Here is a 24,206-nt window from a genome sequence, read left to right as displayed (position 1 = left end):
ATTTTCTAATGACCTGGGGGCAAGTACTTTAATTTATAAGCACCAGACACAAGAAGTTTGTGATTTTAGGACAAATAAAAATTATCTAAAACACATCTTTTTGTAAACATTTACTCAAACGTAGGTGTTCTTTAAAGAACATTTCCCTCAAATTAATTCTGCCTCGTTTATACAAAATATCATATCAAAAAAACAAACAAAAAAATCCCACATCCAAGCAGTAAAAAGCAACAGTCAGAAAGAGTTTCTTTTTTCACACATATCTTACACACCAAAATTATTTGTAACACAAGGAAAGATGACATGGAAGTCACCTGTTACATGCATGGTTCACACTCGTCCATCTGACATGTTGGTAAAAGTCTGCATAGCAACACTAAGGACACTTGATAAAGAATTAGAAAAAAAAAAATCTCTTCAAGTAATAAAATAGAAAGTTATTTTACCACCAGACTTCAATTTCCCCAAAACCACTTCCATAGAAAACGTGAACACTGAAAAATAAATTACTCCAAAAATCCAAATAGAGGGGTTTTTTGACAAGTGCTTGATCAACGTTTTCTCTCTTGGCAAAATAAAGTAGATCTGTAAGTAGTGTGTTGAAATGAGAGTCCCTTATTTTACTAATCATCTAAAAAACGTGGCATTTACCAGAAATAGATTTGGCACTTTCCATAGCAGGTACTCTTGGCAGGGACGCCGGTCGGCTGGTAGAGGATGTTCTCAACAAATGTTCTGGACAAAGCAAAAGAAAAGAGAATCTCATTGCTGAGAATTCCAGTCCAACCTCAGACATTTAGCTCTGAGTCAGGAACACTGTCCACCAGTGCCCGAGTTCGGCTGTTTTAGTGAGAGCAGTTGATTTTATCTGTAAGAAAGGAAAGGTCTAAAATTGCTCATTACCAGTGAAGTGCACTCTGAAGACAGCATGACCTTCCTAATCCTTGTTCCCTAAGGCTTCTTGCTAATTCACCTCCCCTGGTCTATAAAAAATGAACTGTTAGACCAAAAGGCTAAGAAAGGAACCCCCATTTAGCAAGTGGCCAAAAATATTCATTATTCAACCATGTGTACTGGGAAAGCAGATTGTTTTGTCCCTCAGGTGATTTTTGTTTTCCCCTCTGGTTTGTTGGGTTGGGTTTTTGTGGGGGTTTTTTATTATTTTATTATTAAATTAAGCCACATGTTTTTTCCTTGCCTCCTCCAGGCAGTGGAGCCCAAAAGATGCCTTCACAAACTGTACAGGAAGATTAGCTCTGCCTCCTGCCAATGAATAAAAAAAATCTACCACAAAATTCATTTTCTGTAGCAACAAATCAAAACTATTTCCTATTATGAAATATCCTTTCAATTAAACCTTTAAACTGCAAACAAAAGGTTTACATATTCCTAAGCAGAAGCGCTTAGAAGGCAGTAATTTGGATATTAAACCCCATGGGAATTAAGAACAAGGCTTAAAAAAAAGTGAAACCCCATTTATTAATTGAGAATGTGACATAAGAAACATACATTGCTACAGAAATAGATTAAAAATACATCTCTCTGGCTGTAAACAGGAATTCTGTCTGGCACAGTCACTGCTGGAACCCAGAACTGCTCCTGCATTCACTGGCTCTAGGGGAAACACAAGAGCCATGGAAAACATCCCACTCACTCTGTGTTCGAGCTCATGTCTACCCATGAACTCTGTAACAATTAAAGAATCCTGAATTATCTTCTTGGAAAGGCATTTCAATATTCCTAAAAATACCGAAGTTTCTAAAATTAAAACTGCAGCTGCATTGTACAAATAACCTCAATATGGATTCAACAAAAGCAAGAAGGAAATCTGGCACACACAGACTATTATGAAGTGCTACCAAAAAAAAAAAAAAAAAAAAACAAACGACCAACCCGACCCTTTACAAAACATCAGACCTCAGGAATACCAAATTGAGAGGAAATATTCAGCCTGGAGTCATATGGGGATTATCTTGAGAAACATCTACACACAAAAAACCCCTAAAGCAGGCATAAATCAGAGAGCTACACCCAACACATGATAGCCATTCATTCTCACAGGAAGAGCACATTGTGAGCAGCGTTTTGAGAGACAAAACAAAGTTCACAGAACAGGGAAATATTGGGAAATAGATAAATCAACACTCAATTCAATTCAATTTTTCATCTGGCTCCTGGAGATTCAATAACAGGTTTATATTTTACGATTCCCATGCCAGCCATCATCCTTGTTTCATTTTGGGGGGTAAGAAAACCCTCAACCACACAATAAATAATGTAAGCCCAGGTGGGTATTTTTAATATCTGGGAGACAGCTGCACACATGTCCTTGAGATTATCTTATCTTGGTTTTATAAGTGATCTTAGTTTATGCACACATTAAAAGCTGTCAGAATAATGCCAAGTTATCAGCATGCAAATATGGTTCTGTAGAAAATCAAAAAAATAAAGCATCTTTATGTTACATCACCACATGTGATGAAACACAAGTAATAAGAACTTGAACACAAGATATTCTATGATTCTGTAAAGATATTTTGATAACAAAAAGGATATAACAAGATAATGCCTTTGGATACTACATGAAAAAAACACAAACAAGTATTAATAGCATTGCTAAAAACAAAGCTGGGATGAACTTGAATCAATACCTTGAACAGGAATTTCTGCATAGCTTGGTCGTTTGTCTGTCAGGGTAGCAAGGGGCTTTGAAGATGAGATTGGCCCACTTATAGAATGCCTCTGAAATGGAAAAATACTTGTGTCAAACATAATTTAAAGGTAAAACCCAAATGTGGAATATCAGAATCAGTTTTAGAAACTCAGATATTACATTAGGTATTAATTCAAAAGAACTGGAAAAAATAAAAGAACCTTTAACAATGCTTTTGCCAATATGAATATATATACATATACACACACATTATGCCTTGATATTGTAACATTTATTACTTTAAATTGAAACCTGTTCCTCAGACCAACACTGAAAATTAAGGTTATGAATTCTCTTGCAGTTTTTGTAATAATTTTTCCCTTCTATTGTATTTCGTTTGAACAAACCTTTTCTGGTTAAACTAGATGTGTTTATTTAAACTAATACAACCCCCTATATATAGCCAAGGTTTTAGTGCTTGATTTGTGTTATTAATACAAACCTTTACAGCTTTGTGCTTTTTCCTGGAAAGCTGGGATAACGGTGTATTGGGTATAGTGACACAAAGTACCCTTTGTTAAGAAAAACCCTACTGAAAAAAATGGATTTTATTCAGAATGTCAAGAGCTTTTGTTCCCCACCTACCTAACTGACATGCTCTGGGAACAACAGGAGGGAGAGAACTTGCTTAGTATCTGTCAGATATGTCATAAAATTCAAGTAAATTTTTTTTCTTCTCAGGTCACTTTAATTTCTCTTCTGCTCTAAACTAGCAACGAATTGAGTATTTTCTTTTCAAGCTTTATGTAAAATATTTAGCAATCCACAGCTTGTAGCACCTTACAGAGCAGGTACATGCTCACAGCTGTGTTAAGACTCGCACATACAATTTAGTAAGAACTGAACAGGACTCAAATAAACATTTTAGTCTCACACAAGTAAACTGTACAACACAATAATTACCCTTACAGCTACTGAAACTCAGGTTCAGTTGCTGAAGACTCTGGGAGGATTACCCACAATTATTTTAAATTAATCATTGTAAAGAGCCTATTGAACATTACAGTTCACTCTTTATACACCCTGTTCTATTAGATTCCAATATTTAATCATAATCAGTCCACTAATGTGTTTATCCTGAAAACTCCTTCAGCTCTCCATCTGGCCCAAGATTAGATGAGAAGGTTAAATGAGTCTTATCTTCATAAAATACTAAAGGTCAGATGTTTCTCATGCCAAATTTTGTAGGCAAGACAGAGAAATCCGAACTTGTTAAGTTAACAGTATATACTTTGCAGTATCCTGTTGCACAGCACCTTCTTAAAGAAAAGGACATTTCCTAAGTATAGGACAAGATCTCAAATTGAGGCCATTTGGCTGCATCCCCCCCCCCCCCCCCCCAGCAAACAGCGACAACAGTTAAATCATGAGGTTAAAAGAAAAGGATCTCATTTTGGTCAGCGTTGGGACTGTCAATACAGCGACAGGGGAGTACAGAGCTTCAGCCAGGAAACAAAGGTATATCCAGAGCTGGATAAACACAAACCTTTATCACTTTCTCAGCTTCTGGATATCACTTAAAAGCAAACATCCTTTATGGGTATTGTCAGAAAGTGGTTGTACTACTCAGCTGGTAACTCGCTGCATACTGATCTTGTCTTTTTATTACAAAACCCACTGTTTGTCTCTTTGCTCCTGCTGACACTGCAGACAGGGCTCACTTGCACTGTTGTTAGTTCCTTATTACAGATCTTAGAGCTCCCACAAGGCAGTGACTAACACACTGCACACTGGAGGAAAACGAACCCGCTAACGCTCATCCAGTTCCACCTCCCATCAGCTGTGTCAGCAGCAGAGCACAGGTCTCTGGGAGACCAGTTTGAGAAAGAACTGTGGCAGGATGAACCAATCCCTTCAAGTATTTTGCTTCTGACTCTTCATCCCTGTCTGCTGTCAGCTGTGGAAGGAAATATGACCTTCAACCACTATCCAGGAACCTATTCCCAATCACTTTGAGCTTCAGAGCGACCCTCATGTCAGCGCACCTACACGTTTCAGAACAAACAGGTTTCCACATATTAAGTAGTTAAGATATGGAATTCTTTGACAATAAATTGCTTGGAGCTGGAAGTTTATACACTCGAAGCAAACCAGGATTGGTGCCCAGTAAATCTGAAACCACCTCTGCTTCAAGAGCCCTCCAGCTATGAAACATAAAAAAACATACCCAGGGGAAGCAGGAGATATAATCCCTTGTCCTTATATTCCTCCCTAGGCATCTGCCCTGGTCACTCTGTGGCATTTCAGACCAGCTAAGCTCTGAGCTAACCCAGCAGGGCTGTTTGCACATTCTGAAGAGCATTCTCTTCATACCTCTCTCCCTAAATTGTTTTGCAGTACTGCTAAGAGCCACAGTAAAACGCAGCTATGTTCCACTGCAGGCTGGGACCTGAAGCCAGAAGGGGTTCTGTTTGTTTGTTTTCAGTTGCAAAATATATCCAAGAATGTACCTCCTCATACACACACATATTACTGTAAAGAAAAACAAACCAAGCAAACAAAAACTCTTCAAGACTGAGGAAATTCATGACAGTCCAGCACAAAGAGAAAGCACATGTTGATGCACCTGCACTTGAAGAATCTTTTTTGCAATCAATCCACCTCATCATAGTATCAAAACTGTGCCACTTTCTCAGTAGGTGCCCACGTAAATATTTCCCCTATGAGAGCACTTAAAAACAATTGCAATAAATTATAATAAGCAATTCAACACCCATACAGAGATCAGCCCTTCCACCTTTCCTCAAGACCTTAAACCATGGATGACTTCTGTAAGGTGGGAGCTGATAGTGATTACTTATCATGACCTTGCTTTACGATTGCAAGAGAGTAGAAATACGGACAAAAAAGTGTTAAAAAAAATGCATAGAACACAACAGTAGAAAACAAGGTAGTAACATGAAAACAAAGGAAAGAAAGAGACAGTGAACATCAGTTTGAACCCAAACCCCTTCTCTCTTGAGCAGAAAATATTCTTTAAATGCAATTTACTTAACTGAGGTCACAAAACCCAGTTGCCTCCTCAGTAATTACAAACACTTTCAAGAACACCACTTATCTTCAAAAAGACAATAGGAACTGTTTTCATTCACACACTCTCCCTTTTGTTTTTCAGGCAATGCTTCCCACTAATGAGTATCCAGCTGTTAATGACTTGGTTCTATAGCAGAAGTTGAATTCAAAATTTGAGTAATCCTGGCAGATCAAGATCATCAAAGAAGAGCTGCAAACCTGTGCAGGTTTGCAGCACTCTGAGAGATTACTCCGGTTCACGGTTAATTTACAGGTAAATAAAGTGAAGCCAAGCCTTAGGCTTCATCGAAAAGTCTTCTGTCTGCCAAAGCTCTGGTTTAGCCCTTTAGAACATGAGATTAAGTCTGCCTCCTCCTACAGGAGCACAGAAATAAACAGAAATATAAAGACAGATCAATCGGAACAAAGCATCTGTCAGAGAACATTTCACATTTAACTAATTTAGAAAATTGCTGTCAGGAGTGACTGAACCACAAGAAGTAGCAGAAGCTCTCCCAAAAAAACCATTTAATTCTTTCTCTTTGCTTTGAGGCTACCTATTTGCTTCATGAAATTCACTCCTAAATGAATACAAGCTGCACTAGTCTGAGCACAGGAGAACAGTTAATCTCTTCCAGGTACAGTTCCTTAAAGATTAAGAGCTATTATGGATACAGAGCCCTCAGTTCACACAGAGAGAATTTATTACCAAAACATTGCACTGACCTATAGTAAAAATCAAGTTTTAGAACTTCTGGTTAGCAATATCTTGAAGGCAACAGGAGAATTACTGATACTAAAGGAGTAAAACACATAGTGCATTCTTCGGTTTTCTTTATAAATCTGGTCCCATCCACTTTGTCCTTAAATTTTTTGGCTTTTGCCAAGATCTTACTTCACACAGCAAGTGAGATAATAAAACCAGCAATGATCTACGAAGCTGAGCATCAGAGTCCTGATGATGCCACCCCAGTGCACCCAGGCTCCTACAGCAGCTGAGCAAGTGCACAAAGCTTCAGAGGGACAGGACAAAACACACAGCACAACCACCCACTGGCCAAACTCTGTCAGTACAAAATACACCAAAATAACAAATTCACAGTTATTTCATTCCTCCCCAGTCAGGCCTATACAGAAAGCCCAAGCAATATGGGATGCATTTATACTGATGACTGCTGACAGATTCTGCACAGATCTCACCCCAGTGCCCCAAGGGAATTATTGCTGTTTCCATGCCAGGCACGGGACTTACAACTGACAAACAGCAACTCTAGATCTAAGGAATGCAGATACAGTTTTCCTCTCATGCTTTTCAGTAGCACAGGAATAGCAATGGTTGGGAATATTTAACAAGATCTTCCAAATTATGACAAATCTTATATTTCAACGTGGTTCTCAGTGACTCTTTTGTTAGACTGAACATTTAAGTAATTACCTGCTTAAGGCAACATTTTGTCGTTATCTCCCCACAAAGTCAGCCAATATTTGTATGTTACCACCTGTAGTTTCACATACTCTTCTTCACAGAGAGGGATTAAATGCTGTCATAAAACACCTACCTGCATAGGGGATACAGCAGCAGCTGGGGGAGTTTTCATGGGGCTTGGGCTCAGGGGAGTGCGAGGAATTGTGGCAGCAGCAGGGCTTGGAACTAATGGGAACACAGAAAGGAAGCCATCGTGAGCATGGCACTGTTTTGCAGCGAGGCAGGAGATTGTTACAGCCAACCCTCACCTTGTACTTTACATTACAAGTTTTACCAGATCCCATCTTTCAGAATTTCAATTAGTAACTGACTGAAAAGTCATTTGAAAGTATGCCTACACATTTACTCCTCTGCAATCACATTCATTTTCTGTCTATCATCCACAGTAAAAGCATAAGTTTACTGGGGGTGGACAAGGCTAAGGTGCAGGATACTATTACCTTGGCAGATGTAAATGCTGACATTACTAGTTCTCTGATCTCCAGATAATTAAAGAGATAGCAGCAGGCTCCTGGTTCTGCCAGTAAGACAAGAATAATAACCTATATCATCTGCTTCCCCTTTCTAGTTTCTAATCCAAGTCCAAAAGTACTTGATATTATAGAGCTTAAATTTTGGGGTTAAATGAGTTAACAAGTTTAGAAATGTACAAAACCAGGCAAATTCTTAATTGAAGTCATCTAACTATTTACCAGCCTGAGTAGACGTGAATGCTGAGGAAGAAGGCAGATATTAGCTTGAAATAAAAGATTCAAAAGAAGGAAGAGGGGATTTATCATTTTAGCAAACTAACTGGCAAGAAAGCACCTTCTTCCAATAACACATTAAAAAGCCTTCTAAATTAACAACAGAAAAGCAAAAAACTGTAAATACCTACGAACAAGGAGAACAAGCATGGAAACAGAACCATTTACAGAACCTCCAAAAACATGGAGATGTTTTTATATCTTAAAACTTCCAGGTTATAAGCTATAAAAAGTAGCTTTGCTGTGCATAGTGCAGTCTGTGAGTCTCTCTGGCAACTCAGTCTACCTCAGACCAAGCTTTTTTACATCAGAGACTTAGAGAGACATTATTGTACATGAAATTCAAAACCCAAAGACCTGGCAAGGGAAATATTTTAATCCATTCAAGGTCTTATATGCATTCAAAGGTAAAAACCCAGTGTTTCTAATTTCACGATAATTATTTGGATTCCTTATTCTGCTCATCTAAAGAGTACACAATCAGAATTACAGTAAAGTCTGTTGTCTCAACAGTGAGACTCCTTTCATATTAGAAAATGTTCCCTTTATCTTTTAATAGGTGCTACTGGCTGGGTCTTACTTTTAACTTTAATCAGTGCTTTGAGCTTAAGAATACAAGTTATTAAAAGAAATAAACTCAGCTCTAGCTTTTACATGGCTTTTAGAATGCTTAATTTGGTACATTAAGTTCACATTTTAATAATCAGGCTGAAATCAGCTGTGCTCCCAGCTATAATTATGTGTGTCATATGTGTTTATGTATTTCTCATATACAGGAGCATTGAATCAAAGCATCCAGCATATGAGTCACTGGCAACGCGACAGTAAAGAGAAAAATAAAGACAAGACAAAAAGGGATGCTTGCACTTAACTGCAGGGAAGAATCTGCTCTGCCACCCAGTTTGGGCTGCTTTGTATCAGCCATCACCTACAGGCCGTGACAGCGTGAAATAACTTACCTTTGGTTCAGCTAAACCAGCGGAAGTGACCGTGTCAACACCTGCAAAAGGGTACCCTGGTTCAGCCACTGCTCCGGCTGCTCCAACCCACCTTGGGAGGCGCTGTCGAACGACTTGATGAGCGTTTTCACCGTCGGAGTGGGCTCGGAGGAGGTGGAGGATCTGCGGCTCAGCCCCATTCCTTGCCTCAGAGCTGCCAAGTCTCTCTCCACAGCGTTCATGTAATTGTACACTCGGCCACGCTCCTCTTCCTGCCTGAAATCAATACACAGCTCATTTCAGCTGTTTAAGAAGCATTTGAACGAGTCTCAAAAAAAAAAAAAAAAGACAAATTTGAAGCTGAATTAAAATCTATGCTCCAAATTGGTATTTACATTAACCTAGTTGTCTTTCCACTGTAATTTAGAAATAGATTATCAACCTAAATTATCACTGTAAATTCTTACTATTTGTCAGCCACAGAGCTTAGCATCTGCTGAAAGGTCTGTCAAATCAATACTCGATTTAAGGCCTAATTCCTGCTCCTATATCTCACACACACACAGATGGAAAAAATTGAGCCTTAAGGGTTTCACCATTTCAGCTGAAAATAATCATCTGAGGGGAGAATTTTTTTTTTCCACCTGCATATATGGAAAACAATTTAAATTAATACTAAGGAGGTAAGAATACATTTCTGGCATACACCTTTAGGCAGCATATGAATCTGTTTCATAAAAAAAATTAGATTTTTAGTACAGAATATTTATGGCTATTGTCTTCAGTGTCACTCACAAGACAAGAACTGTTTGAAACAATCTATTTTCTACAGTCTGCAATAATTACACATTGACTGATTTTTCCTTCAGATACTGTAATAGACTTTCCTAATACCTTCCCTCCAACACAGTACCTATATCACTTCCAAGGAAGCTGATTCAGTTGCCTGCAGTGAATCAAATGTCAAAAGATGCTTGTGTATAAATAAAAAATTATATATTGATTGGAACCAGTAAGCCAGTTCTACCTGCAGAAGTGCAACTGCAACCTCAAAGGGTCACTTGCAAGCAGTAACTGAACAACTACAGCTCTGCTGGAATGTGTCACAGTAAGAACTGTTCATATTACTCAGCTTGGTGAGCTTCAGATGAGATGCCTCATGCCCACCACTCATTTTCCACTTTCAGTGTAACCAGTCTGCTCTTCCTCCCATCAGTTCCTACCAAGTACCATAACCTGTGCTATCTCATATCCTACTGGATGCTGAGTTAAATGCAATGTATCCTATAAAATTCCCATCCACATGGAAAAAGATTGCTTACTACACACACATCAGTACTATAATTGTAAGCTATACGTGCATTTGAACCCTAGAGACAGTGTAGTTGGGCTTCAAATGGTGCTGTCCAAGATGTTCCTATGTGAGGACTTGAACGCTTCAGAAAGACATATACCAGTTTCTAAATAACTGGAGCACCTAATCCAAGCCACAGTACATCATGGTTGGAGTTATTTCTTTTTAAAATGTTTTTATATACATACCACCTCTAATTATCAGTGGAAAGAAAAGAGTGCAAGATATAGGCAGAATTAGATAAAGGTTTCTCCTCAGGTAAAAATCCAGCTGTATTTTTAACTAATTTCCAAAAGCCTTGGCTAGTAATGAGAAATATTAATGATGGTACAGAAAACCAACACTGCTTGCTGTTCACACTGAGGGAAGTGAAATCATGTTTAGCTGTTAAACTGGACAAATCCTCCACTTGTATCTGGTTTTGTGAAAGTGCCAAACTGAATATTCTGGGGTGGATTAAGTATACAGTATAAAGAAATAAATACTGCTCTTATCAAAGTGTACCCATTTTGACCGCTGAAAGCCTGGATAAAGTAGCCTCTTGAAATATGGATCCTCATGAGAGGATTTATGAACTCCTGGAGTTAAAACACTGGATTTCCAAACCTGTCCCCCCCGACTGAGGAGACCACATCCCTGCTGTCCCTTGCATACTTGCGTGACTTGATTTCCTCCAGCTCCTTCGTGAGCTTCTCGTTCTTCTCCTGCGCTTCGTGTAACCTGCGCTTCAGGTCCCCGATCTCCTCCTGCGCCTCGGACTTGATATCGTTGGCAATAACCACCGCAGTCTGCAGGTCCGCCTGGAACTGGCGCCACTCCGCTGACTCCTCCTGGCAGTAAGAATTTTGAAGTTAAAAAATAAAAGTTATCCCTTCATATTCACAGTTTTCCTACGCTGTTACAGGAAACAGTTTACAGGAATGACAAAGGTGCTCACCTGGCATAACCGAAACTGCAACTTAAATTCAAGAAGTTTTGCTGGAAATAACTAGATTTGAGGTCATGGATTTCTTTTCCAAAAGCGAACAATATGTTCAAAGTGGAGGGGGGCAAAAAATTAATATTAAACTATGCATCAGAAGACACCAACATTTTCTCCTAAGCCCAATGCCATATCTTTGTGACAATGAGAATTTTTCAGGATTTTTCAATTGTTTAGTGTCTGTAGGTTAGTAAATATGATACCTGTATCTCAGAAATAATTATTTTAATGGTATTACATCTAATCATATTATCTTTTCACGATTTCACATGCAGGTCTTGTGACATTCTGTGTTTACAATTTAGTGAGTTTAGAGGTTTTAACCTACCCGGAGTCTCCTGTGAAGATTCTTTATCTCTCTTTCCATGTCATGCTTTTGGTCCTGAAGTTTTTTAACTGTATCTGGAAAGAAGGTCAAATTCTCTGTAAGACAGGGATCTATTTACTTCAAAAAAAGTAACTGACAAACCTGCAAATGCATTTGAAAACTTACTCAGAGAACACATTTTTATAACCAGAGCCATCTGGAGAAACACAGTAGGAGAAGAAATAATTTGCCAGAGTGCTGATAGATACATAATTCTCTGTTTGGTGAGGGGAACAGCATTAGCAAACTCAGTTCTTATACAAATCCCAATTCACAATATTGAAATGACACAGCAGTAACAAAGAACAAATAAACCAGGAAAGCAATTTGACATGAAAGGATCCTGAAAACATGGATGTCTGGGGATTTTCCCTCCTCAAACAAGCTGCAGCTACACAAAGCCTGTTGATTCACAGTTTACTCCCTGCCCAAAGCAGCTGACATAACACCCGCAGCCCTGCCTTCCATGGGGATAAAATTCTACTTATGACCCCAAGACTCTGACATTCTTGTCTACCAAGCTACTATTTGAGGGTGAAGCAAGCTATATTTACAGCACAAGGCCTAACAGGCTGTGAGATCTGTTCTGAAAGAGATGGTCCCCTAAATCTGTCAGCAGCCACACAAAAGGGTTCACAGCCCGCTCAGCACCAGCTCCCCTTGGCGTCTGACAGACTGGCTACTGCAATTATTATTCATTTGCTACTTTATTCAATACACAAGGACAGTGTGATTGATTACTCCATTCTTATAACTAAGCAACTAATGAGGAAGAACACAGCATAGATTTCTAATTAGCCTGTCACTTCACTGATCCCAGGATTCTAGGGTGGTTTATTTCTATTGCATCGTGTAGCTGTTTCCAAACTGCAAAAATGATGGAGCATCTGAATAAATGCAATTTCTCTTCAGGTTCATTATTCCAAGACCTGCTGGAAACAAATATTTTTCCTGTACATTAGCAATACTCTTTCCACAACGTGACTGAAGATGCCTAATACATTTAGGCTGCTCAAAACAAAATCCTTCCCCGAGAGCCCCAAGTACAGAGGCTTTGAATGTCACAGTTAATTTCTTTACAAGAATGATATAAACCTCAGTTGGCCTGAAAACACGATAACCTTTCAGGCTTGGAAAAGTTGAAATGCTAAAATTAGACAAGATATTTCTGTATTTATCTCCTCCTTATAAGACTGAACATTTTAAGATGCACCCAACTGATCTTTAAGCTTTGAAGATAAGCCTGACAGGGTGGGCCACCCAAATCTCATGCTACCATGATATTTAAGTAAAGCTCTACAATTTTTAGCTTGTCTCTGTATACACAACTTGTTTGAGCTAAAGTCAGCACTGAGAGGCCAGGTTTAGGTCAAAGTTATAAAGGTTGCTCCCCCTGCCTTTTCCTTTAAACACATTCTGAAACAAAATCAAGTCGACGTTAGTTTTTGCTTTTAAAGAAAGTTCAAAGAAAAAGTGTTTTTCTTCAAAATAAAATTTGTTCTACTACTAAAAGCAAGCTGTCTAAAAATAACCACGACTCAGAAACTATAAATGCACCCAGAGTTTAAGCCAATGTAGTGCCATTGTTTCGAGCCTTTGTGAGATATGAAACGCACCATTAAGTTTTAGTGCATTTATGCTTTGAAGTAAAACACAATGGTCAGAATATTCTGCAGGTACCATAAACAATACAGAGCACTCCACAGCAGTTGTTGGAAACAGTCTTCTACCTTGATCAACCAAAGAGATTTTTAAAAAAGAAAAACACACCAAATTGCAACTGAATTTGAAATGCAGTGAGAAATTAGGATTAATACAAGTGGTTTCACCTCTTCCACCAATTACAGCCAGAAAATTCAAGTAGTCAAAATAAGTAGAAGCTGGTTTGTGGAATCTTTCCTTTCTGCATCCCCACAACCTCTATAATTCTTCTTTAATACACAAAAACCTTTCCCAGCTCCACAAACCCATATTTTCAGCATGGTAGGACCAGCACTTCTCCCATTATCCATTCTCCTCCTTTTAAGGATCACAGACAAGAGGATAGAGATAAAAGGAAAAGTAACTGCAGGTTGGGGTAAATGAAGAAACAAGGAGACTGTTCTGATGAATGAATAGGATAATCCAAACTGGCAAATCAGCAAACTGTTGTGTTTACTGCAGGAGCCAATTACATCTACATTTTACAAAACAATATTGATTTAAACCACAGTTGGAGAAGGCCTTGCCTCTACCTAGAAGGCAGAGAAATAAAATTAAGAGACATGCAAACTACAAATGGCAAAGATTTGTAGACCAATCTTGCTTCTGAGCTCATCATGTCCGACAACAGATCCATGCAACAAGAAAGTTGAATTTTTTAAGGGTCCACCACTAGCCAAAAAACCCCCACCAACTAACAATTAAAAAATGAATGACCAAATGACTTTTCCAACACTATGTTAGAAAAGGCCTAAATATGGTAATCCAAACATTTCATTTCATAACTGCTGTCAAGATCCTTTTCAAATGAGCAGAATTAAAAACTAATGCTGTCAGCTCCAAAAAAGAACTACTTATTCACTGAACTTTAGATACATCAACCCTCTTGCTCACCTACCCTTGTCCTAAAAATTTACTGACTTAAATAGTTAGACTAGGAGAACCTACACGCTTAGCAGATGTACCTTGTGCCAAGAGAACAGGCAACAATTATTTTCAGGCCTCAGAAGAAGCATCTGACAACTGGTAAGCAAACCTACAAATACCCATTTTCTGCACATCAGGAGGCAAAGTTCTCCAAAACAAAAAAATTCCCCCACAAACTCTTATTAACTTCTTGGAAGAATAATAGGTTTCTTTTTCCCCCTTAGTCACTGAGGATGACTAATGTGACAGCTGGGCTACCTGACTACACAGAAGTTTTGGGGAAGGCAGAAGGAAAGCCAGAGGCACCGCGCCATCTAGTGCAGGGTCTGCCCGCCCCACTGCCTGCCCAGTGCCTCCCAGTGCCCACCTCCACACCACCACAGCTTCTTTCAGCTCAGTGCACTGGGGAGGGTATAAAACACACAGGTTATTTTAATATTTCTTGGGCTTTTTAGATACAATACAGAAACACTGTGCTTAAAACTCCTGATTCCCAACAGTAACGAGCTCGGCTGCCACGTCCTGCAGTTCCTACGTCTGGATGGGTGTCAGGAACACACTGGTTTTAATCAGTGCAATTTGCATCCTCCTGTCCAAATCCAAGAGATTGCATTTTCTGCAGGTAGACATATCGACAGCTAAAACGTGACAGACCAATCCTCAGATTACTGTGAAAAATGTTCCATTCCAGGTCCATTGTGCCTCTTGCTGGTGTTTGAGAAGCCCACAGTGAAGCATTCCCTAAGTGCCAGTGCTGGAGAATCTCCTGTTCCTACATTACTATTTGTGTTGGTTAACCATTAACTGAATGAACACTCACCACCTCATCTGTGAAGCATCTTTTTCCTAAGTGTAAAGTCTGTCTTTTTTGAATTCTTTAAGTGATAATTTTCCATCACTTACCACTTGTCATTTTTCAGTTGTCTTGCTGTCACTTTGATTCACCCGGTAACTCTGCCATTAGGCAAACTGCCTCCTTAAAGGGTGGGTTATAATTCTTCACATTTTAAAATCTAAAGTAAAAGCTCACTAAAGAAAACCTTGATGTTTTTATTATTACACTTGGTTATTTAGGCTGAAAAAAAACATCATTCTTCTAGCTACTGTTTTATAATACCTAAAACTACAAGAAACTCCACATTTAAAAGCAGAGGCATTATAAATTTGGCTGACAGAATACCAGAACTGGTCAAAAGTCTGAGCAGTGTAAGAGAACTTACTACTACCAAGATATGCTTCTCTGTCACTTTAATCATTAGAATTCCATCTTTTAAATGTTTTCAATGTTTTTCTGTGTTTTAAAGGTACTACCTCCAAGTCCCGGGTTTTCCATACTGCTGTTTTCTGCTGCCACTGCTCAGAGGCTGCAGTGAAAAAACGCTCACACTGTGTTTAATTGTGAACCCATGAACAGAGTTTTCAAGTGGTCAGAAAACAGATATTTTTTCAAATGCATTTTCAAATACTTTTTCAATTCCTCGGGTGCCATCCCCTCGTACCACCACTAGATGCCACTCTCCTTCCTGCATAGAACAAGACACCGCCTGCTTCCCCCTACAGGATCACAAAATTCGGCTGGTACAGTCGAATTTTCCAAACTATTTCAAGAGCAACGAATAACAAATATTGTTGAGATTTTTTTGTTGTCGTTGTTGAAAATCTCTGCCCTGGCAGAGGTTTGTCTGCCTGAATTTTTGCCATTTTAAGTGAAATAACTGACTTATAGCTGTCTTACAGCCCCAAAGCAAAAGTCTCTCAAACTTAAAAGCTGCCTTGTAAGTGGGTATTAATATGCACATACCTAAATATTTACTTGACTACAGTGCTGCTCCCTTATGAATGCATTTCAGCTAAGGGATAAAAAAATACCAGTAGAAAAGTGTTCAACCTTTTTGAGCGTTTGCTACAAAACAACTTCAGGAACCAAGAAAGAGCTGCTGACCAGGTGCCTGAGCTTCTGCTCCCAAGTAGATGTCTGTATTTTAGCACAGAGAGAGGAAAAAATGCATAACAAAAAAACAATTTTGTAAAGAGAAACAGTGATTGCCTTTCAAGATAAAAGAAGGGTTGCTAAGGGAAACAATGCTCACAGCCACAAGTCTGAAGATACCAGCTTTAGTTGAATGAACAATTTAGCTTGCTTAATTTTACTTGATAGCGGACCAATTTAAAACCCCTTCTATGAATGTTTCCCTTGTTGTTAAAAGGAATCATGCTTTGGGTTTTTTGCTATCTTGTTTCATCTTTGAATAACATGGAAGGTGAGCAGATATTTGAATTCGGTAAGTGGCAAATTACAAATTATTACTGTGCAAATACAGCTTGCCAGGGTACAGTTGCACAAGTTCTTATTTAGATGGGGACTAATTGCAGAATTCCAGCCTGGGGTAGGAATGTCTGAGCAGGTCTTCGAGATCAGAGAGGGAACTAAGGCACAGAGAGCTAGACAAGTAGAGAGTAAACATGGATTTCATTATAAGTCCCAAGTATTTCTTGTACAGTGGCAAGAGTCAAGAGAGGAAATTTTACTCTAACTTGCTTGAAGGTCGTCATATTAATTTTTAGGGTCACGGATCAGTTTTAGAACTTGAGCAAGAATACACAGAAAGAGATACACATATCTCCAGAACACCCATACTGCCAAGGCAGCCCACATTTGACACTTCCAGAGCCTCCATCCCCTCATTTCTCCACTAAAAATGCCTTTCTTAACTGGGAAAAATCATTATTATACACATTCTCAAGCTACCTGGTAACTCCTAATACTTGGGAACTTGAAAGGGAAAACCCGCTTGAAAAACAACTCCAAAACCCTAAATCAATCATGCAGTCTCCAAAACCCAGGAGCACTCTATCATTAAGTCTGTAATTACATGTTTTTCTACTTTGAAAAACAACTTGAAAACAGTATTAGCAGATTTCGTATTTGTTCTCAATTCACAGGTTTTCATTCCCACACCAACTGGGACTGGAAAAGCAAAGCCAACTTGATTTTTTCCCCTAGTGTGTAAGAATTCTTGCAAAACCTGGTCTGACTTGAATTCAGACATAAAAAAGACAAGTGAAAATATTTTCAATATTACAGTGTTCCACTTCAGCTTTTCTTAAATTATCATTTCTCTCAAGAGAAACTCCCCATACTTACTCTCCAAATCAGATATGATGAGATTGTCATGAAGCTTCACAGCCCGATGCTGCTCTACTTCATCCTCCAACTCAAAGATAGTTTCTTTCATGTCACTTCTCTCGGTCTCTTTCTCGTCCAGTTCTGTCCGAAGCTTTTCTAGAGTCACATTAAGATCTTCAATTTGTTTCTTGGCTTCTTCTTGGAACACTCTGTATTCATCTTCAACCTGAAGAAGAATGTATCATCTTACCATAACTAAAACAGTTCCATATAAACCACACTTTTAGTTTTCGTAGCTGCCATGCTTATAGTGTATTCCTGAAAACAGAAAGGTAGGGGAGAAGTGCAAGCCTTTACCTGTGTATTGTTCTAGTGCAACTATTTTCCTGAGCCGAAGTTTTTTATTCCCCAGCTGCTCCAACAGCAGTGCCCTGCACCCAGGTGAGGCACCACCACCATCGTCCCCAGGCTGCGGTTTCACAGCAGCTGATCCGGTTTAACACGGGGCTGCCATGGAAAAGGGATGGGGTAGGGGGGGGAACTCTTCACCCTTTCTCTCTCTTGCCAAAAAAGAAAGAGCCTGCTCTCTTCTGGGCATCAGGTTTAGTGCTGGCTGGGCCTGTGTGATGATGGATTCCCTTGACCAAGCAGCAGGTTTCACATCTGTATGTGAGGTGTGTCAGTGAGGTGAAGCAGTTCTCAGAGGAGTCCTACAAACTATGTGAATTGAAACAAAAAAACCAAACAGAATAAGGAAGGGAAGAGGTGGTTGCCTTCTCTCTTTCAGGAGCAGGGGGAGAGGCTTTTTTATCCTGCCTCATAAAACTGTAACCTAAGTAACAAGCTGGGATCAGAGGCACAGGAATATGAACCCAACAGCAAAAACAGGGTGTCAGAAAAACAAAGAGAAATTAGGTCGTGGCTTAGGGTGGGTCAGCACAGGCAGGCACCAAGTTTAATAGAAAAAATTCCCTGCTTTTAAATCACCTGTTTCAGTGGTTTTTATTTTAATAGCACTCTCCAGCTTTAATTATGAAAATTATTTTATTATTTTTTCATCCCAAATTAAGGTTGATTCTGACGGGCTCATGATCATGACTAGCATGTTGTTTTGCTGCTAATACAGCAAAGTCCAGACATTAATTGGCATAAATTGTCTCATCAGGAAGATACACCTTTAATGCATACTTAAAGTTATTAAATAAATGTTATGATTCTAGTTTTTATATTAAATTACAGTTTTTACTAGACATGCCTACTGCATAAACTAGTTATATTTGAGGCAAAACAGCTGGTCTAGAACTAGAAATATGCATTTCAATCCAAAACCCATTCAGCACATAAGCTGCTCCTGGATGGATCATTAGTAAAAAAACTACATGCATTTGCCATATCTAACAATAATAGCTTAAAAGCATATCAATATGTTTTGATTTCTTTTTTTAATTAAAACTAAAATATGTATTCAGGAAATAAAATTAAATGCAGTAAAATCTCAGTCTACCTCAAAATTAGCAATTCCTTGACTGGAGAAAGAAGACACTTTTCTTTATTTATCACTAGTTTATTCTCAGTTAACTGAACCAACTTGAGCATACTGAAGCTTCAAAATATTCTCTCAATACCTGTGAAAGGTCCTTCAAATCATCAACAGTTGGGTTATCCCTTCAAACTGATTCCCAGTACTTTCTCAGGGGCATCCCTCTCCCACCAGTTTGGCACTAATTCCTCGAAACTCTTACAGAAGGCAGCAATTTAAGCATAAGTTAGCACAGTATCTTAAATACTGTTTCAGTTTGGCTATGTATTTTTAAAAAGTAACACAATAGTTACCCTGTAGCTCAAGGTATCCATGTAAAATTTTTTAAAAGCCCGCCATCATTTTCATCACAGAAGTTGAAAGTAATCAGTCCTAACGCTACCGCAATCCAATTACCCTCGTAATGAATCCTTTACTTCTCAAAGAACTACAGTGGCCAATAATGGGCCAAGTTGTACATGGGATGTTGGAACACAACAGCGTTTCCAACACCACCTACCTTAGCAATGGCATCCTGCAGTCGATTGGCGTCGTTGCGGGTGTGTGCCAGCTCCTCCTGCAGACCGCTGGCCAAGGCCTCTGCTTTCTCTTTGTCCAGCCTGACGCTCTCCAGCAGATCCTGTATGTCTGATTTATCTCCAGAGTTGTGTATTGAATACAACTCAGCCACTTTCTGCTTTTCGTGCTCTAACTGAGCCTTCAGCCTGTTCACCTCGATCTGGTCGCTGGCCACCGTGGCTTTGTACTCCTCCAGGGTAGACGCCAGCGCTGTCTTGCTTTTCTGCTCCGACTCAATAATCCGTTCCATGTGGTGATTCCGTTCCTTTAACGCCCCTATCATCTCTTGGGCCTCCTTGTTGTCTTGTTCTGCCATCTTCAAAGTGTTGCTCAAGTGCTGCTGGACACCCAGCAGCTGCTCTCGCTCGAAGCGGGCGTTCTCTGCCAGGTCCATGTAACGCTGCTCCAGCTCCATGTAGCGACCGCTTTTCATGTCCTCATCGATCACGTACGAAATGTGGTGCTCGTCTAAAAGGGAGCGGAAATACTCGATCTGACGGCTGAAGTGTTCTAACTTGTCACTCTGCTGGCACAAAGATTCCATAAGGATTACTTTTTCCTCTCCAAGCCTTTCGTTCTCGCTGTTCAGCTCTTGTGTTATTTGTTGCAAATCTGCAAGCTCTTGAAGCGTGGCTTGGAGCTCTTCGGCTGTACTGTGTTGGTTCTCTTCCATCTGATGTATCCGTTCTGTCAGACAAGCTACGGACACTTCACTTGCATTGCCACTGCTTCCCTTCCTAGATCTTTCTATACTTGGTACTCCTTCAGACTCTGAAGATGACGGAGCATCCAAAGCATCATCACTTGATGTCAGTGGCTGATAAACTTCACTGCACTCGCTGTCTAAATTATCCATGGAATTACTGTGTTGGTTGTCCATCAGAGTGTTTTCATCCTGACTTAACAAGTCTTCCATTGACCCAGGAGCAGAACCTTCCACTGAAGACGTCAGAGTGCCACCACCATCGCTGTGGTTGCCAGCTGTCATCTCTGGACTCAAAGACTGGTAGCCAAAGAGTTTTTCAGAGTTATCCAGCCTTTGCTCCAAAGAAAAGCCCAGTGCATTCAGTCTGTCTTTTAACATTCGATTCTCATTCTTCAGCTGGTTGAGCTCTTCTCGGATGGCAGTGTTTTGTTCCTGTAACTGCAGCAGTGTAGACTCCACATCAGTCGGCTGATGGACAACAATGGCCTCTTTTTCTTCAGATTTTTCATCACCTTCAAGCGGATCTTCGTGGAGTCCCAGCTGAGCCCTCATATCCCTTAGTTCATTTCTCAGGTGCAAGATTTCCACATCTTTAGTTTTCGCCAACGTCAGGAGATCGTTCACCTTCGCTTCCAACGCAGCTTTGTCGCTGATTTGATTGTCTGATTTGGACTTGCTCATGCGAATGTCCGACTCGGGGTTGGTGCGGCTGCGCGAGCGCTTGGCCAGGACGGCGTCGCTGGCACCCTGTCCCGCCAGAGGCAGCTTTTTGCTCTGGCTCAAACGGGAACGATCGCGGATTCTCTCTCGGGAAGAGCTTGACTCTTTATTTCCAGATGAAGTGCTACGCTTAGCTGTGGAACTGGAACCTGTACGTGTTTTGAAAGTGAGGAAAATGAATTCAACATTCAGTGCCTGTCATAGAACACTGGGTGTTTTCTACCAGCAATACAGTGGTTCGTTTTCTGAATCTCAGTAGTAAACACATTTCACAGAACACATTTACAGTAAACATTCACATAACATTAAGCATGAACCAGGGCAGTTAGATTTTAACTGAAAATGAGTTAGACCTTGAAGTTTAATATCTTCAAGTTTCTTGTTTTCTGTCTTCAACAGCTTCTGATAAACTGTGCAAAAACTGCAGCAGTGCTATCCTACGAGTTCAAAATTGTCTCTCTTTTCACTAGATCTGAATGAAAGCTTTGAAGTGATGAATGTTATGATTTCCCAAAATGAAAGTTAACGTTTTCTGTACTTCCTCATTGCATAAAGATGAGGACAGATTATTACTACTTTATGTCCAGATGCTTTACAGCTCTACTGAATTCAGCGTTTCTGAATCCAAAACACAGCAATAAAAGGCAAGTCACATTTCCATCTACACTGATAACACACCAAATAATTTCACTTTTCTGAACATTTTCTGAAAGCTCTCTTACTTTATTTCTACAAAGCAATACCAAGTGTCCAAAATGTTTACTGTAACAAATGATCTTGAAGATTTAGTGCTTGTGTCATGGATTTTTTTCAGACAAATCTGATTCTCTAAATGAATTATATTCTCTAGTTTTACATAGTAGTTGCATAATCAGTTCTCAAAAAATTAAAAGAAACACTGTCCAGAAAAGCAATTACATCCTTAAAAACAGGAAAAGAACACAGAAGTTGTGTGATTTGACCATGGCATTCCTGACCACTTCATTAGGCAGCCTGCACCCTCGATACATTATATGATATTAAAAAGCCACTCCAACTACTATCTTTAAGGATCCATATATCCATTTACCTGCAATAGTTTTGGGTTTATTTTCCAGACTGTTCATGGCTGTCCCTGGAGCTGAAGATGCTGTTGATACACAAGTGTTCTTCTTGGCCTTGACACCATTGGTCATTGTCACTCCACCACCGCCAGCCATCCCCGCTAAGAGGTCATCGTTACTCTTAGTCTGAAAGAAAGGGAAGAAGCAGCTTTAAGGGAGCTGACTGAGGAGTCTGCCCAGCCAACAGTTCTTCTGTTAAAGATTCCATCAGTTTAAAAAGTACATATTTGACTAGTCATGTGTCTGGGCAAGAATGTTGAAAAGTATAACTGCACATATGAGTGACCATAGAAACGGAGACTTCTCTCTCTCAGGCAAAATTCTTAATTCTTAATAACAAGGAGGTAAAAAGAGAATTAAAGCACAGTAACACAACATAGTGTAAAGCTTCTCAATTTTGACTGAAAGTTTGCTTATGCATAAAAATGAAGGCAATTCGCAGATAATTAAACCATCAAATATTAGGAAGTTAGTATAATGTCCATAGAATATGGTGAAATGTTTTCTGGTGGATAAGTTCGCAACAAAAAGCTCAAATCAAAGAACAACAAAAATCAATCCAACATTAGCAAAATACCTTTTTTAGCTCAAAATACTACGCTACAAATTGCTAGAAATAAGAACAGTATTCAGAAAAGCCACTCCTCACCATATATCCTGCCTTGTTCTCATGCTCTTTGCTAGACACTCTCAGAGAAGGCATATTTGGTTAATGGACTTTTTGTCTCACCTCATATGATCGTTACTGAAATACTGAGCCACCAGAGCTGCCCGGAATGTGACAGAGCAGTAAGCCCAGGATTCTCAACAACCAGACTCCCAAACAGAGCATACATCTTTCACAATAAAGCAAACTCTAAAAATACTAAGCTCTTGAGCATTAATTGGCAGACGTTATGCTCTTTAAAATGCAGTTTTTCACATGGTGAAACAATCAAAATATGCTCAACATTTTTCCCGTTATATGGGCAAGAAAATTAAAAGAAAACAGCTGTGTTAGTAGCATTCCTTGAGTAGCTGTATTATGCAGCTGCATAACACATCCATAACTCTCATCCACCATCCAAGCTAAAAGCTGGTGCTTAGGAATTAACCAGTTGTTTTACATCATGACTTTCCAATTCTGCAGGTTTATAACTTCCAGCTCCCACAGATAAAAACTATATGCCAGACATTACAAATCTCTACATTAAGAATGAAGGTACACTTGCTTAATTAAAAAAAGTAGTTGCATGTCACTCTGTTCTAGTCTCTTTTTGCAAGTGCAAATTTCAGAACATTTAGGAACATTCATCACAACACTGTGGAAAGGGCATGGATGGGATCTGTGCCATTTACAAAGAAGAGCAGCTGCAAAACAAAAGGGAGCTCAGGAAGAGAACACATTTGCTCTGCATGCAGTTGACAGAAACACAGAAAATTTACAGACAGAAACATATATTTGTAGGGGTAAAAATCTTCTAGGATAAGAACGCTTTTATTGAATCCTGAAATGGTATAACCTTCAAAAAAGTTTTATAAAAGGCTGGGAGAAAACACATTTCTCTGACGATCTGGTCTGGTGTACATCTAAGCTTGTTTTCTGCTATGAAAAAGCCACTGTTGTTCTGTCCTGCTGCTCTCCATGTGCTCCATCCACACTGTGCTGTGCAAACAAGGCTTTCCAAAGGGCTCCTTCCTCCCAGGAGCCACATCAGCTCCTTGGGCTGCCCTGTCACAGCCACGCGAACAGCAGAGGCAGCGGAAGCACCAACAAGAAAGAAAAATGTTGGAGGGCTGCAAAACCCACAGAGCCCACCCTGTCCCTGTGGGGAGGGTGGGCTGAGCACAAACTACTCGGGTACAGCAATCCCCTGTCAGCCTGGGACCTAATCAGATTTTGTACCTAATCTAAGCTAATTTTGGGGGCACGGGGCAGGGAGGGGGCAAACAACCTTGTGTTGCAGCTGTCACCTAAACGGAGGCATTACAAAAAGGCACAGAACAGTCATTTTCTGTTTCGCTGCTGAATCTGCCAACGTGATAGTTCAAATGGACTATTAACTGTCAGCATTTCTACCCTGTTGAAAGGGGGGGGAAATTAGATTAAGCTTTTAGACACTTATAGTACAAGTACATGTTATCAAGCCAAATAGGTCAAGATGTGACTCAGCTTGAAATAAAAAAAAAAAACAAAAAAAAACCTACGTAAAATACACACTTTCAGACATTAGTCATCTCCAGTCC

General features: G+C 39.6%; 1 protein-coding gene across 2 annotated transcripts in view; it reads right to left on the bottom strand.

Moving 5' to 3' along the window:
- SPECC1L (sperm antigen with calponin homology and coiled-coil domains 1 like) overlaps positions 1 to 24,206 on the bottom strand; it is a 59,912-nt gene that overhangs the window by 19,177 nt on the left and 16,529 nt on the right. For both annotated transcript variants that reach the window (XM_027892076.1, XM_027892077.1), the window contains exons 3-11: positions 21,947 to 22,106; positions 19,393 to 21,026; positions 17,372 to 17,579; positions 11,560 to 11,633; positions 10,904 to 11,079; positions 9,008 to 9,171; positions 7,285 to 7,376; positions 2,652 to 2,742; positions 652 to 735 (exon numbers count right to left, since the gene is read on the bottom strand). In XM_027892076.1, the coding sequence (XP_027747877.1) occupies positions 652 to 735; positions 2,652 to 2,742; positions 7,285 to 7,376; positions 9,008 to 9,171; positions 10,904 to 11,079; positions 11,560 to 11,633; positions 17,372 to 17,579; positions 19,393 to 21,026; positions 21,947 to 22,106 (2,683 nt within the window). The remainder of the gene's footprint in view (positions 1 to 651; positions 736 to 2,651; positions 2,743 to 7,284; positions 7,377 to 9,007; positions 9,172 to 10,903; positions 11,080 to 11,559; positions 11,634 to 17,371; positions 17,580 to 19,392; positions 21,027 to 21,946; positions 22,107 to 24,206) is intronic.

The sequence above is a fragment of the Empidonax traillii genome, unplaced genomic scaffold (assembly GCF_003031625.1).
Source record: "Empidonax traillii isolate 1590-97213 ecotype Southwest subspecies unplaced genomic scaffold, ASM303162v1 scaffold338:size1951571, whole genome shotgun sequence".
NCBI classification, from domain to species: domain Eukaryota; kingdom Metazoa; phylum Chordata; class Aves; order Passeriformes; family Tyrannidae; genus Empidonax; species Empidonax traillii.
This window is presented reverse-complemented; position numbering and strand designations above follow the sequence as displayed.